At 35.7% G+C, this 16,712-nt stretch overlaps 1 protein-coding gene across 4 annotated transcripts in view; it reads right to left on the minus strand.

The window, feature by feature from the left end:
- ANO3 (anoctamin 3) overlaps positions 1-16,712 on the minus strand; it is a 246,431-nt gene that overhangs the window by 86,777 nt on the left and 142,942 nt on the right. For all 4 annotated transcript variants that reach the window (XM_012725477.1, XM_004682971.2, XM_012725478.1 and 1 more), the window contains one exon: positions 2,520-2,678. In XM_012725477.1, the coding sequence (XP_012580931.1) occupies positions 2,520-2,678 (159 nt within the window). The remainder of the gene's footprint in view (positions 1-2,519; positions 2,679-16,712) is intronic.

The raw sequence follows: 16,712 nt of genomic DNA on the forward strand, positions 1-16,712 counted from the left end.
ATGCGAGCTCATGAATGAATGGACTTTCCCATAAAAGTTGAACAGACACTCATAAAGAGATGAATAACACCAAGTATTACAGTTAGGGAAAAAAAAAACTGAAGGAAGAGGGAAAGGGAGACTCAAAAAAGAATTTAGACTTCCTGCCAAGAAAAGTAGGTGGAGACTCTGAGCTAAGTCAGATCTCTTTTACAACTATACAGTTTTCCTAACTCACTCCTACACAGATTGTAAGTGCAGCAAAGTCATGAATGTGGTCTACTTTAGTCACTGGATTCCCAACAGCTTGCACAGTGCCTGTCAAAATTATTTGCTAAAAGATTAAATAGTTGGAGATATGTGAGCATAATAACTACCAGTACTATTACCGGCTGTACATATAAACTTCTCTGGGAACACATAAGGGAGTGATTGATTGTATTGAGGATAAATTACACGAACAAAAAAGTCTATGCAAGGCTAATTTCATAAGATACTTTGATATAAATATTTCTTGTTCAAATTAGTAACCAGAGGTATGTATACACTAGGCTAAAATTCACAGGAGAGACATAAAAAAAGAAACAAAATTAAAAGTCCACAGAAGTAGAGGCCAGACTTTTTCTTATCTACTATAACACTAAATAATGTGCACATAAACCTTCTAAAAAAGTCAAGATTTTGTATGTTTACTATTTTATACACATGAAAAAAGCTTTGATTTGATTTTGGTGGGTCACCCCAAGCTGTCGTATAATATTTTCTAATATGTTTTCCTGAGAAAACTAGTCCCAGGTGGATGTCTTTTAGCAAACTAGATATTTAATCAGGTAAATCACTCCAGTTTTTGATATTGTCCCATTCTTTAGAAAACTAGCTAAATGCCATCAGTGGTCATGTAAGGGGTCCTTAAGTACTGGTTTTCTTCTTTAGTCTGGGGAAGACTGACCAAAGGCACAAGTTGCTGAACTTAGTGTTTAGAGGTCAATTTCTAACAATAAGTGCATAAAGATCTTAATCTGATCATCTTAATCTGATAATCCAAGTTTCTACTTCAGGAAACTAGAAAAATAGGACAAATTAAATCAAAGCCAACAGAAGAAATAAACCAAGAGCAGCAATTAACAAAATCTGTGGAACTATTGACTCAATAGAGAAAATAGTAAATCAAAAGATAAAAATTAGTGGAATCAAAGATGATTGTTTAAATAGATCAGTAAATTAATAGTAAGATGTTAAATAAGAAAAATAAAGGACATATCCCTTGAAATCAGAAATGAAAAAGGGAGACTACTACAGATCCCATGGAATTTGAAAGACTAGTAAGATTACTATACCCAGACATTTGATCACTTAGATGAAATGATCCAATTCCTTGAGAGACACAACTTTAATAAACTCACACAAATGAAATACATGATGTGAACAGACCTATATCATTTATATAAATTGAACCAGTAATTAGTAACCTTTAAAAAATGAATGACCAGGCTCTTCCTGGTGGTGCAGTGGGTTAAAGCACAGCACTAAGAATCAAAAGCCACTTCCACATGAATTCGATTCCCGCCTGCCCGGGAAGTGACCACATGGCACGGCAGACCTCTCCCGACCCGCCCGCTGCTCCCTCCAGTAGTGTACTTTGCCCATCTGCCTATTCTGCTCCCCACTCTGTCTGGTGAATCCTCTCACCACACCTGGGCCTCTGGCCTGTACCCGAGTTCTGTATGCATAAATAAATAAATTAAAAAAAAGAAAGAAAGAAAGAAAGAAAGACCAGGCCCAGATAAGTACACCAAGGATTTCCAACAAACATTTAAGAGAGAAATTACAATATTTGTCTACAATCTCTTTCAAAGTATAGAAGCAGGGAGATACTTTCTCTTTTTTAGGTTAATTGTATTATTTTTATTTCTAAGAAGTTGTTTTTCAATTTGTTGGACTAATGCATTCTTGTTACAACATTAAATGAACCTTAATGTAAACTATGGGATCTGGGTAATCATGTCTCAATGTAGGTACATCAATTGCAACAAATGTACTACTCTCAGTAGGGGAATTGGTAATGGGAAAGGTGATATATAGGGTATCTTTGTACCTTACTCTCCATTTTGCTGTGATCCTAAAATGGTTCTATAAAGTCGAGTCTTAAAAAAAAAATGCTTAAAATAAGATCAGGAAGAAAATCACTCATGATTCCAGTATTACAATGCAGGCATTAAGAATTTGGCAAACTGTTTTCTTTCAACCTGTGGTTTTTCTTTTCAAAGGTTTTTGTACTTTACAGAGTTATAATCATTCCTTCTTTAATATTTAAAATTGGAAAAAATAGTTATGCCCTTTGAATGTATTGAAATTTATGGAAACATAGTCAAATAAGAACATGTATTTAAATAGTTCTATGCATATGTATTTCTTTTACATTTGGAGAAAAAAATGACTATTTAAAAAGCCATGCTATACACATTTTCTATAATAAAACATAGTGATTATATCTCTCTGAGCATTTCATATCACATAACTAATAATATTAAAGTACCCACCTCTTTTTCCAACATCAAACCTTCTGCTCTGAGGTTCTTTTCAAAAGTGTTTCTTTTGTCATACTGTATATTTGACTTTCTATAAACCAGAATGTAATCAATCCGCTTTTTTCCATCTTTGAAAAGAAGTCCACTGGATGCTATATAATTCATGTCATTCTGAAAATAAAGCAGTGATTGTTAACAGTGCAAGTCAGATAAACACACATTTACAATCCAGTCATCTCCATGTAGCTATTGGCAATCCAATATTGAAAGATAACTTTTTTACATGTCATTTATGAGGTGGTAGAAATATGAAAGAAAGTTTAAAACCTACTATAGAAGACAGTGATGTTCCAGGATTTGAAACTAGGCATTCTGGCTCCAGAACGTGGTAGCAGAATGCATGTGTTTTATTTAATAAGACCCTGTAAAAATAATATCAGCTGATTTGGTGATGGGAAGTCCAAAGGGATTACAACTGAGATAGAAAAATGCACAAAATGATGGGAAAATAAACTATTATATTATAAAAAAAAATATCAGCTAACACTGGTTGAATAGTTACTCAAGATCAAGCCCATATACAGTGATCCACATGTTTTCTTATTTAATACTCACAACTTACATTTCAAAGTTAAGGAAAACTAAGATTTAAACAACATAAATACCAAAAAGTGAAGCCAACATAATTTCCTATATTAATACTACTATTCAGACCAAACATCATTTCCCTAACACTAAACACACAATCATTAATCCAAGAAATAATTCCTGAGTTACTTGCTTTAAGAAATACTTAATGTCTTAGCCTAAATTTTTATAGTTTCTACCCTCGGGTCCTAGAACCCTTTGAAAACTATTGTGTAACTTCATCCTTTTAATATACAACTAATACTCTATCCAGAGAGTATTTTTATTTGCTACAACTTTAGTAAAATCAGTTTTTTTCATCCATCAACAGCTTTTCCTGATGATCTCCTTGGACTGCAGTAGTGACTGTTTTACCCTCATATTGACTAACATCACTGAAAAGCCAGGATTTGAATTCAGTTTTGTCTGACTCCATGTTAATAGCTTAATGAATTAGAAGATAAATACCTGTATAACCTTTACCTTTATGGTCTCATTCACTCATTACAAGAAACAGAATTTCATCTTCTCTGATGAGCTCTCCTTGCATGCTCTGAAATATGTTCTGGCAGAATTTGTTTCCTTGGGGCTAAAGGATGAGTGTCTCACTTTTTAAAGGTTGTTTGTTGTTTTTTTATGGACAAGCTACCCTGAATATGCCTGACCTTGTCATAATGGCTTTGGTTGGAGACCATGGTGGGTTCCTTGAAACCTCCTAGTGCCAGAAGATGTGGACATTCCCAGCATAGCTGTTCTATGCGATCAAAACAAAGAATCTCCAGAGTGAGTCTGGCAGGAAGCCAGGTTTTTATATGATGTAATGTAAGCACAAGTCTGTAAACACAGACTTGACATTTTACCAGCTTTGCCTTATCCCAGTATTGAAATGTAAGTCACAAGGTAAAGGATTATGCAAGGTGTGAAAACCTCCAGGCAGAGATGCCTGAGATTATCTTACAATCAGCCTATCCCAAGAAGGCAAATCAACTAAAAAAAAAAGAAAAAGAAAAACCATTGTAAGGTTAAAAGTTGACTTAAAACAAAATATCAACATGGTTGGAGCTGGAAGGGATTATGCTCAGTGAAATAAGTAAGAAGGGAAAAGAAAAATACCAGATGGTTTCCATATTGGAGGGCTAGAGGGGAACCAATAAAGGATCAGGGGGAAAAAGTAACAATAAATAAAAAAGCAAAATTGGCAGCAACTATAAATCAGAGGCAGTCTTCAGGGGATGGAAAGGGATCAAATCTGGGCAGGGAACAGCACAAGGGATTATGGTGATGGTGCACAATGAAGTGCTGCTAGGAATTTGATGGGGACTACACCTGAGAAGAGAAAGCAAACATTGTAAAATAAATAAATAAACAAACAAACAATGGTGTGAAATATAAATAAATAAATAAATCGAATAAAAGTAAGTATTACAGACTATGAGGGAAGGTTAATTGTCTCATTCACTCATTACAACATAGGATGACTGGGTGATAATATATTGTTTAGAAAATGTCACAACACAGGAAATAAGAAAGGAAATGAAAGGGGATCTAGATTTTACTCATGGTTTTATTGCTGTTGATGTGACTTTAGACAACAGACTTCTTCTGTTGACCAATTCTCCCAGCATGGTGGGGTTCAAGTGTCCTTACAGCTTCCACTTTCCAAGATACTCATTTCCTTCAATATTTCTCCAAGAGGATGTCTGCTAAGATTTCTTGGGTTTTCAACTAACTCTGGCTAGAGTTCGAACAGCAGTAAATATCTGTTGGCTTATTTCACTCCCTAACGTACCTAAGAGAACTGTTTAGGGGAAATTAAAAATGACAGTGGAGCTCTGTTTTACTCCAACTGGAGTAAGCACCTTTAACATCATGAAGAAGAAAATAGGAAACAAGGGCTTCTCTTATGTCAAAGTAGAAAACAGTCTCTGATCTAATTCAGTTTTACCAAGTTTCACAAGTCAATGAAAATACAAATCACATACACTGGAATGTGACATTAAATAAAATCCTGGGGGGAAATGCAAAGATGTGAAATCTTATAAAATCTAGCACTAGGATTCAGAAAAAGAACAGAAAGAAAAGAAAGGTGATACAAACAATACAGAAAACATAATTTCAGAACCCTCATGCAATTTAATCAAAAACCTAGAAATGATGGCTAAATTAAACATACATCTTGCAAAATTTATAGAAGAATGAGCAGGAAATAGGTAAGCTTTCAGCTTCCAGAGAAAACTGATAAAAATCTTTAGAACATGCTAGTAAGCTGATACTGAGGCTACTCTGAGTAGATCTAGAAATCAATAAGGATAGCAAAACCAAAATTTGTAAATGTGAAATCATGAAATTTCTAAATAACAAATAAGCTACAGAAATAAAATTACTTTAAAATGAATTTCATCTCTCTACTAAATGATGCTGATTAAGAGGCACTATCGATCTATATATGAATAATACGACCTCTACTTTATACTATATTGAAATCTAATCCAGATATAAACCTATACAGTCATGGTAACTGACTTTTAATAATAGTGTTGAAGTGATTCAATATGAAAAAATGATCTTTTCAACAAATGGTACAAAAGAAGCTGGACTCCTACCTTAAATCATACCCACAATGAACACCCAATGGATTACAAGCCTAAATGTAATAATGAAAATTATAAAATTCTTAGACTGAAATATGTGAAAGAGTTTGGAGACTTTGGGTTTTTCCTTAGATACAATACCAACAGCAAAAATGCAACTCAAAGCCACAACAAAATAATACTTTTCATCTATTAAAATGTTTATAATCATAAAATTTAAATAAGTACCAGTAAATGTGTGAGGAAAATGCAACCCTTGGAAGTTAGAGTGCTCAATGAAGGATGTTGTAAAATAATGTAGAAGCTTTGGAAAACACTGGGCAATTTCTCATAAGTGTTAAGCATGGTTACAGTATCATTAATTTCACTCCTACTGAGAAGAAATAAAAATAATATCCACATAAAAACTTGTGCATGAATATGTATAGCATCATTATTCATAATAGTAAAAATGGGGAAATAATGATGTCTACTCTGAATATTTAGATAAAATGTGATATATTCAACCAATAGAATATTCTTCAGCATGAAGAAGGAATTAAATATTGACATGGCTACAAAATAATACTGAAGAGATTTTACTATGTGAAAGAAGCACATCACAAAAATACCATATGTTGTATGCCTACATTTAAATGAAATTCAATAGTAAGCAAATATATACAGATATAGCTGAATCATTTCCTAGGGCTGGAAGATGAGTAGGTGGGGTAGAACATAACTGCTAATGGGAGTAGGGTTTCTCTTTGAGAAAACAAAATATTTTTAAATTATATTATAGTGATTGCATAGTCCTATTCAAATACTAAAAACATTGAATTGTACACTTTTTTTTTTTAAGATTTATTCATATAGAGCTGGGGTACAGGCCAGAGATGCGGAACCAGAGACAGAGAGGGGAACAGAACAGGCAGATTGATGAAGTACACTGCTGAGGAGAGCAGCGGGGAAGGCAGGAGAGGTCTGCCAAGCCATGTGGTCACCTCTGGGGCAGGTGGAACCGAACTCACACGGAAGTGGCTTAAGCTTCTTAGTGCTGTGCTTTAACCCACTGTGCCACCAGGGAGGACCGAATTGTACACTTTTAATGGACACTGATATATATGGTATATGAACATTATCTCAAAAAAGCTCTTAAATCAACTAAAGATAAATTAATGATTGTAAAATATAGAACACCCTCTAGGCATTAATTAATAGGGACTCTGAGTAAGTAAATATTTCTTAAATATAAAAAAAACATAAGTTTGCCTACAATATAGGTGAATGCATCTGCTCATCACAGACTCATTATAAAAATAGCCACTACCTTACTTTCATCTATAGAGTTGCTATAAGTATCTTAACAGAATTTTCTTTGCATTTGTTACTTAACTAGATAATCCTAAAATTTCTATGAAAGAACAAAGTAGTTTTCATTAAGTTCTAAAAAAATAAGGAAAAGGCTTGTTCTTCCAAATATTTCAGAATTTATCAAATTGAACAGTAATTAAGGTAGCATGGTATACATGCAGAAATAAATAATTTAAAAAGCAGAGCAGATATTTCAAAAACAGACTACATACATGACTGAGATACAATTATAAATTCATATACTTTTCAGCAGACATTTAAATTTCAGAATAAGATGTAGGCAGATTTTTTTTTTTTGCTGGAAAAGTAATTTGTGAGTGTTATTAACAAGAAAACAAACACCTGAGCCAGAAATAAAGGTAAAATGGATCTTGACTATATTCAATATAGCCTTCGTACATTAAACACCATCACAAAGAACGCAAAAGGTAATATATAACAAGAAACTATCTTTCATTAATATGACCAATGAAGGATTAGTTTCCATAATATATAAATTACTCTTAAATCAAAAGAAATGACAAGTAATTCAATAGAAAAAATGTGATTAAATATTAACAGATACATCAGAAAAAATATATAGCTACATTATCTGCAAAGGACTAGAAGAAACTGAAACTTCCCACCTACTAAAAGGTGAATACAGTGTGATAAAACATCTCAAACCACTTGCTTTGCAGTCATAGAAAAAATACAGTATGATGCATCTCTCAAAGAAGAGCTGTAGAACTTTTAAAGGCACAATATAAAATCCATTATATATTTATTCATAGTTTAAAATCACTTACAAAAGTGCTCAATATTGGGTGTCCCTCGTGGCACAAGGTGTTAAGTCTTAGCACTATAAGGCTAGCAGCAGCCACAGCAGCAATCTGTTGCACAGCCAGAGAGGTGACCAACATATGGTACCTCAGACCTCTCCCGTCTCACCTACTACTCCCCTCAGCAGTGTATTTCAGTAGATAGTTCTGCAGAACTGACAGATCTACTGCTCTGTTTCTGGTGAATCCTCTCAAACCCAGTATCTCTGCCTGTACCCCAGTTCTTGTCTACATAAATAAGTAAAATAAATATTTAAAAACATGCTCAATATTGTTTAGGGATGAATCATATGTAAGGTATAAAATATGCATAAGAAAGTTAATTAATATCAGAATAATGATTTTGTTAAGACAAATTGAGGACTAGGATCAGGGAATGTTACATGGGAGTCTTCAATTATTTTCCACAATTATTATGAAACAAACATTACAGGCAGTTAATACCCAGTAGTCAAGTTCAGAATTGCACACAGCTTGTTATAACTACGTATGATCTTAAATATTGTTTTTAAAATGCCTGGAAGATTCACAAAGTCAATAATTTAAAAGACTACCATTGACTTTGAACTTTTTATTTATTCATTTGTACAGAACTGGGGTACAGGCCAGAGATGCGGAGGGTGAGAGGATTCACCAGAGACAGGGCGGGGAGCAGAACAGGCAGATCGACGAGGCAGAGCGACGAAGTACACTGCTGAGGGGAGCAGCGGGCGGGTCAGGAGAGGTCTGCCTCGCCATGTGGTCACCTCCGGGGCAGGTGGGGATCGAACTCATGAGGAAGTCACTTAAGCTTCTTTGTGCTGTGCTTTAACCCGCTGCGCCACCAGGGAGGGCCTGAACTTTTATATCAACAGCATGGTGTTAGGACACTGTTAAATTCCACCTCAGTCTGCTAAGACTACTTTCTACATAAACTCCACTTAAAAACGGTATAGTTACTTTGCAATTCTGCTAGTGATCATTTGGAAATACAAAGAAAATACACTTAAGGAAGATTTATACCAAAAGTCTAAAGTCAAATAAAAAAAAAACCTAAATGTCAGTTTATTATAAAGAAGTTCAAGGAACTGAACTTTGTAGAGAATTTGAAAAAAAAAAATTAGAAATGTTTATGCATTGCTTGATATCATCAACGTCACATTCTCCCCTATGAAATTGTCAGAGCTGAACAAAACAAAAACAAGAATTGTCATAAGAAAGGGTCCACATGTGTTTAGGAAATGGGATTTAAAATACTGATGATCTCCCTAGCACTCTATTTCTAATTACTTAATTTTTTCCCTTATGAAAACAAGTAGACGTTACACAGAGCAAAACCCTCGAAGTTTACCTATGCCGTAGGAGACAAGAGAAAGGAGAGTCTCTTTAACAAATGGTGTTATGGAAATTGGACAGACACATGCAAAGAATGAAACTAGATCACCATTACATCATATACAAAAATACAAAAACTAATTCAAAGGGATAAATGTACTCCTATGGATGAAAGACATGGATACGGAATCAAACCTATAAAATAGTTTGAACAAAAAACAGGCAAAGCAGGCAACAATATTGGCTTCAGAGATATCATTGTTTTTCCACAAAGATGTGCTTCCAATGGCAAGAAAAACAAAGGTAAATATAAACAAGTGGGACTACATTAAACCAAAAAGCTTCTGCACAAAGAAAGAAACTATCAGTAACCCAACTGAATGGGAAAAAAAATATTTGGACATCATATTTACATCTGACAAAGGGTTTATATCTGTGATCCAAAAAGAACTCATAGAACTCAACAAAAAGAAAAGAACCCAATCAAAAAATGGGCAGAAGAGTTAAACAGACATTTCTCAAAGATACACAAATGGCCAACAGGCACTTGAAAAAAATGCTCCCCATCACTTAGAACTGCCAATCAAAAGCTCAATGAGAAATGAGATACTATCTCACATCTGTGAGAATAGCCCACACCCTAAAGACCAGAAACATCAGATGGTATTGAGGGTATGGAGAAAATGGAACCTACATTCACTGTTGATGGAAATGTAAACTGGCCCAATCCCTATGGAAAACAGATCAGAGATTTCTCAAATATTAAAAATAGATCTACATAAGATCTAGCAATTCCACTCCTAGGTATCTACCTAATGAATGAGAAGGCGTTCATTCAAAAGGATAAATGCATTCTCATGTTCATTGCAGAACTATTTATAATAGCCAAGATTTGGATAAAACCTGAATGTCCCAGGACAGATGACTGGATTAGAAAAATGCAGTATATATACGCAATGGAATATTACTCCACTATAAAATAAACTCTTGCCATATGTAACAATGCGGTTGGCATTGTAGGGGCTTATACTACATGAAATAACTCAGAAGGAAAAAGACAAATACTGGCTAGATTTCGTTTTTATGTGGACTATAAACAAAACAAAGGATCAGATAAAATCAAGCCAGTAGCAAATCCTAGAAGTTGGACTGTAGACTACAAGTGGATAAGGGGGGAAACACAATAGGAAAAGGGGCATAAAGGAATATGGTGAGGACAATGGGTACAGAGGCCTACTGTTGATGAGTGTGGTGCAAGGACATGCATCTGGGGGACCTGTGATCCTATACCTTTGAATCGCATACATTGACTTAACCAATGTTACCTCAACTGAAAAAAAAATGGTGGAAGAAGGGATGTATGAAATAGTTCACAAGACAGTGATGCACTGGGAAGGTGCAGTTTAGATTAAATAGAAATCAGAGATAGAGAGGTATGCTTCATGGCTAAGCCTTAAGGGTGCTTTTACCCACAAGGGAATATGCAGTTTCTCTGAACAGCTTTCTGTGTACTGAGACTAGGGATGAATGAAACAGGCAGTGAAGTTGGCTCAAGACATTTTTAGGGTGTCTTAAGTAGTAAATGTACTTGAAATACTTAAACACTCCCTTCTTTTGGCTATGAATTTATAACAGATGAAAGGCAGCCAGATGCCTACAAAGAATGGGAAGCTCAATACAGAGAGGTCAAATTATATAAGGACATGTTGAATTCACAATTTTTTAAAATGCAAAAACAAAAAAGCAAGTCACAATACAAAACAGGAAAGTATATATTTAAAACATGGGAATGGCCTAGAACATTACCTGTGTCAAGGCATCTCATGACCAGTGTCCTTGACCATATGTGGAAACTTGGTAAATAGCATGTGGTATAAAGTGAACTTATTGTGCTGTTTACCATTAATCACATAGCCTTAAGAAGGCAGAAGATGAAATTGCCCGTAACCTTCACATCAAGATAGATTCCATCTGATAAGAAACATACTGGCTCCTGCAGAAAAGAGGAGCCCTAGGATGTATTTCTTATATTTGCAGAAAATTATTTTTCATGATCCAGCAGTGCTATGATCCTCTTTTCTTCCCTCTAAAAGCTTTGAATGTTTGAAACTGAGTTCATACTTCTTTAATTTGGTGAAGACAACATACTTGTAACTGGAGTGTCAGTTCAACTTATCACGTGTTTCTATGGACACTAATTAACAAAGAAGCATCTTTATTTATGAAATAGTAATAATAATTTGGGTTCTCTCTGGTGGCACAATGGGTTAAAGCACCACATTATGAAGCTCCCTGAAGCCACTGCGGCACCAGTTTGATTCCCGGCCAGGAAGCTGACCCAATGGCATGTACTCCTGACTTGCCCGCTGTTCCCATCAGCAGTGTATTTCAGTAGGTCTGCCTGTTGTGCTCCCCACTCTGTCTCTGGTGAATCCTCTCACGCACCACACCTCTGCCTGTACAACAGTTCTGTAAGCATCAATAAATAAATCTTTAAAATATATATAGTAATAATAAGGTCTATTCAGTTCCTAGGAACTTTGTAAAGATGGTGGCTGATATCTGTAATATATCTAGCTAGAGTGCCAGACTTCCTATTTGTTAGATAAATGGCAACTGTCATCTGGGAAATGACTAGACAAGGTACAATATAGTGTTTCTCAGACTTTAATCAGATATACATTTGCCCAAGCTACCCACTGCTTCTTTAATCGTTTTCTTTAGGCTATGTCAAACAGACATAAAACCAAATATAACAATTCTAGTATGTGGATAGCTTTTATATAACATATTAAAATTAAAAATGGCTATTAAGAAATTCAAAAGTCACTTTGAAAACTATACTGCAATAAAAATGAAGCCGTAACAAGCCACTACATTTTTGTTTAAGTTAGCTCTAACTTGGGTTCATTGTTTTCCTTAGCAAAGAACAAGATTTGAGGCCAAGTGGTTGGAGTTTTCATGGTGAAAGGGCAGATAGGAGCGCCCTGAGGCAGCCAGATGCCAGTGCATGGGCCTCTGATAGTGGCCAGTGAACTGCAGTCCCTGAAACTGTGAACAACGAGAAGCGGCAAGGAGGCCAGCAGAGATGTATTAATTTTAAATATTGGCATTGCTGATCTCAGGTCCAGAGCTGTAGTAGCTCATGTTATGTTTAAGATTTAAAAGCTATATGTTTATTATCCAGAGCTGTGCTTGATCATAGCATTTTTAACATGTAAAAGTTGCAATATTTTAAAGCTGGCATGAGTAATAGGTAACTTGCCACCTAAAAATTAGAAATAAAACATAAGACAGCAATTGCAGAGCATTAACTTGTAAGGTAGAGAAGACTCCGCCGCTGACTTACTGATGCAAGTCAATGACAGTGCCCCCAGCTTAGAAGGTATAGTTCCGTGAAGGATTTGCAAGGTGATTAAATCACAACTTATTTTTTTAGCCAATACTGTCACTGATATGTCCATAACAGCCCCTCTGAAACAGAACTATAGGGGGCTATTGCCACTCAAAAAGACAGTGGCAATGGTGGATAGGCTGCTGCCTGTGGGTTTTTCACTCACATTCGCAGTATAAGACCACCCAGTTTCAGAGAACATCAATGGGGCTTATTTAACAAACATAGGAAACAAGGAGTCTCAAGGCCACAGTTGCCGGTCATCTCACCTCGGTATCCAGTCTCCAAAAGTCCTAAACAAAAGGTGCTCATCCAAGATAGTGTCATCCAGCCAAGGCAGTCGTAGAGTACATGGAGTGCAGGCAAGTAGAGAGGGCTGGGTCCAACTCACCACAGCTGGGGGTGCTTACAGGGTGGGGGTCTGCTGAGGTGTCCCATAGTTAACAGTCTGAAGGTCTGATGGATAAGCACCGGACATTGGACCAGACAGTAATGATGGCTAACAGCTCTCTGAGGTGAGCCAGACAGAGTGCCTGCAACCCGTCAAAAGTGCTGAATAGCACTGGCCAGTAATGCAGGTCACCTGGTCACTAGCATTACAGCTCTTTGTGAGTCAGTGGCCCACATCAAAAACAGCTGTTTGAGATACTAGGTTCGAGGCCTGGTGCTCTATTCAGGTGATGTCAAAGGCATGCAGGAGACAGGTGGGGGCCCTTGGTCTTTGAGAAATTCGTTGGCTTCTCTGTGAGGCTTTTTATCTTTTCTTCCTCCATCAGGGGTCAGCTGCTAGGTGTGTCTGAGAGCATCTGGTCAGAGCAAGCGAGTCCAAGCAAGTACAAGCAAGTCAGTTAGGAATCCAGGAGTCTGAAGCACCAAGCACAGAAGCACCAAGCTGGCTTTCCTCCCGTCTCATCTCCATCTCCTCTTTAAGGGTCTCTCTCCAACCCCCCACCACCACCTGCCAGTGGTTGGACCCATTTACCAATCAGGTCACAATTTCAACTGATGATTTATACCACGATCTAGGCACCAAATCCACAGACCTCTCTACTGCCTGTAGCTGGAGGGCAGCCCCATGGGGACCTTTGGGTGGCATGGCAGGGGAATCACTGCCATCTTCATCAGTGCTGGCCTCTGCCAGCTGCCCGAGCCAAAGACCCAGTCGGGCCACTGACACTGGGCATTAAAATGCCCACCACCCTCTGCTACTTCATTGCCCAAAAGCTCTGGGGTCCAGCGCAGGAGCCCCAGGGTGGGGGGTCTCTGGTTTCTCTTCCAAATATGTTCCTGTGGATTATGTATATAAACAAGGATGGTAGCAAATCACATTTCATGAAAGATAAATTATTAATATTCACAGGTGCAATTCTGACTAACCTAAAAACCCATTCACTCCCCCCAACCACACACATGCACACATATCTAATATACTTAAATACTTATAGCTACATCGTGGAGAAACAAAGTAGCACTATATCATCTAATAAATTTTTTTGAGAGTCTTTTCTTTCCCAGGCACATGTTGAAGTTATTAGTGATAGAGAAGAGATGAAGCATGAGAAGAATAAAGTGAGTATTAAAGTGCAGTCCTTTATTTAGGTTTCCGCTTGAACAAGGACATGCTGACTAAGCACCTATTCTTTGCTGAGGATTGTGCCTTTTTCTTTATCTTAGTTCTTTTCACCGTAAGGGGGTGAGAACAACCTAGAAGAAAACATTCTGGAGGTTGATCACAATTTGAATGCTCACTCTGCCTCTTAGGTAGGTAGTTACTACAGACTAGGATTTTATTTATGTGTGCATTTGTTGATTTCCCTGTTTATAAAGAGGGAAACATATATTCCCAACAACACAGAATTAAGTACTCACTGCAAGTATTGATTTTGTGTTCTATGTTGCGGTTGCTATTTTCAGTATGAGTGAAAAACAGTGAACAAATCAGACACAGTCTTACAATCAAACATGGGGATAAATGAGATTTATGGAAAGTGATTAGTGGTCAGTTAATATAGTAAACTTAGTTCTATAATTATTAAATGATGATCCTCTCTATGGGGAACAGGATGAGGAATTCATGCACATAAAGTAATTTTAACACTGCAAACAGCAGATATTAAATGACAAATGAAGGACAAATGAAAAACATTTCAAATTATATATTTCAAAACATAAATACTGCCCCAGAATTTAAATAGAGTAAGCTATCATGGAAGTTGAAGATCAAAAAAAAAAAAATCAAAAGGTAGTTTTATTGAACACACAGATCCTATTAATCTAACAACATAACATGTAAGTAGAAAGACATTCTATGTGTATTGCCTGCAGAACTTATATATAAATACAAAAAATTATATTTAGTATATGTTATATAAGAAAAAATAAAGATTAAATATATAATAACCATTTTCTAAAAATCTAGGAACACTCTTTAAGTGAAATTGAAGAGCTGAGATAGAGCTGAAGGCACATACATCTGATCTCTGAACCTTATTAATAAGATACTAATATTTTACTGCCTCATGGAAACCCCAATAATACCAAACACTACTATTATTCCAGATAAACTATTTCTATTTTGTGACTGGCTCTTAGCACATTGTCCAACATATTTGAGGTTTTCCATGTTAGTATGAGAAACTCTAGAAATCAGCAGAGACATTATCCTTTTAAAGATTGGTATAAAAAATGCCATTCTTGGATTTTAGAACTTACATACAATAGAAAAGATATTTGAACAACTTAGATACCCTCAATGTATCATTTATTAAATAATACATAGTTAATTGTTTTGTTTTTAAGTTTTTAAGAAACTTTCAAAAATTATAAGTTATAGTGCTTTCTGAAGTCTAATACTGGTTAGGAGAAGATGGAAGTGGAACGAAGGTGGGGCCTCTGAGGTAAGTTAAAATTCACCTGTTTCCTCTGTAGGTGTAAAAAGCATATGACTAAAATGTGTCATAAAGCAGAATTGTTTACAGTTCATTTTCCATTACCAAAAATAAAGATAAAAGAATAAGGAGAATAAGAAATACTGCTATTCTCTTATTTCTGATGCATCTGGGGTCTCCTGATAGTGAAACCCTCTGCTACCTGCCTCCATTCCTAAATATTCTTCTTTTATATCCTGCCCTTCCTGGAGCACCATGGGTGTCAGGTACTTTTAGTCATTTTTGAGCCTTTTTTCTATCACTGTTTACATTTGTCAATTGTATGAAAACAAAGAGCACATCTTTACTGTGTGAAATTATTTATGAGGTGCCTACTGTGTGGTAGGTGTGTATGAAAGAGTAGATCAGATAGGAAAGTTAGAAAACATTCAATAAGTCATTCTCAAAACCTGTATGTGACCCTTAAAATCATAACCACTTAGCCTCACAAAATTAAATGATGCCTACATCTGATCATTTCCATAAATCCCTTAAGGATGAGATGTACAGCAATAAGCTACAAGTATGTGAGAAAGCAAATAGATCATGACTTTTATAACAGTCTCTGAGAATTCAGTTTTTTTCAATCTTTTAGATGACAGGACAAAGCTACTTAGAGCAAATGGGCTTATGTGGGATATAATAACGTGGTTTGTAAAGGTTTGAACCTGTAACACCCTAAGTAGATACTAAGATGTAAGTGTACATTACTTCAATAAACACAACTTGGAAAAAATATATACTAGTTGTCTATAAATCAAAGCAAAAGTAACCTGCTTCTGAACAGTTTTGAGAAGCTATAGCTTTGAAACTCCTTAGACTCCTTACTTTAATAAGTATAATAGGAAAAAAAAAAAACAAAAAACAAAAAAACAAAAACCTTGGTCTTTGCTTTCAAAATAAATGCAGTGATGTTTGAGTTAAAAGGTAATTGTGACTGATTTCTGGGCATCAACCAGTTGTGTGTCATTGTAACATTAGGGTTTACAGGTCAATGGTAACTGCATTAAATAATGGCAAAGTAGAACCACACAATGTTTGAGATGATTTTTAAAAATAGTATTCAGTTAATGTTTAGACAATGAATTTTCTTTCTTTCTTTCTTTCTTTCTTTCTTTCTTTCTTTCTTTCTTTCTTTCTTTCTTTCTTTCTTTCTTTCTTTCTTTCTTTCTTTCTTT

The sequence above is a fragment of the Condylura cristata genome, unplaced genomic scaffold, assembly GCF_000260355.1.
Source record: "Condylura cristata isolate star-nosed mole 26May11 unplaced genomic scaffold, ConCri1.0 scaffold00015, whole genome shotgun sequence".
NCBI classification, from domain to species: Eukaryota; Metazoa; Chordata; class Mammalia; order Eulipotyphla; family Talpidae; genus Condylura; species Condylura cristata.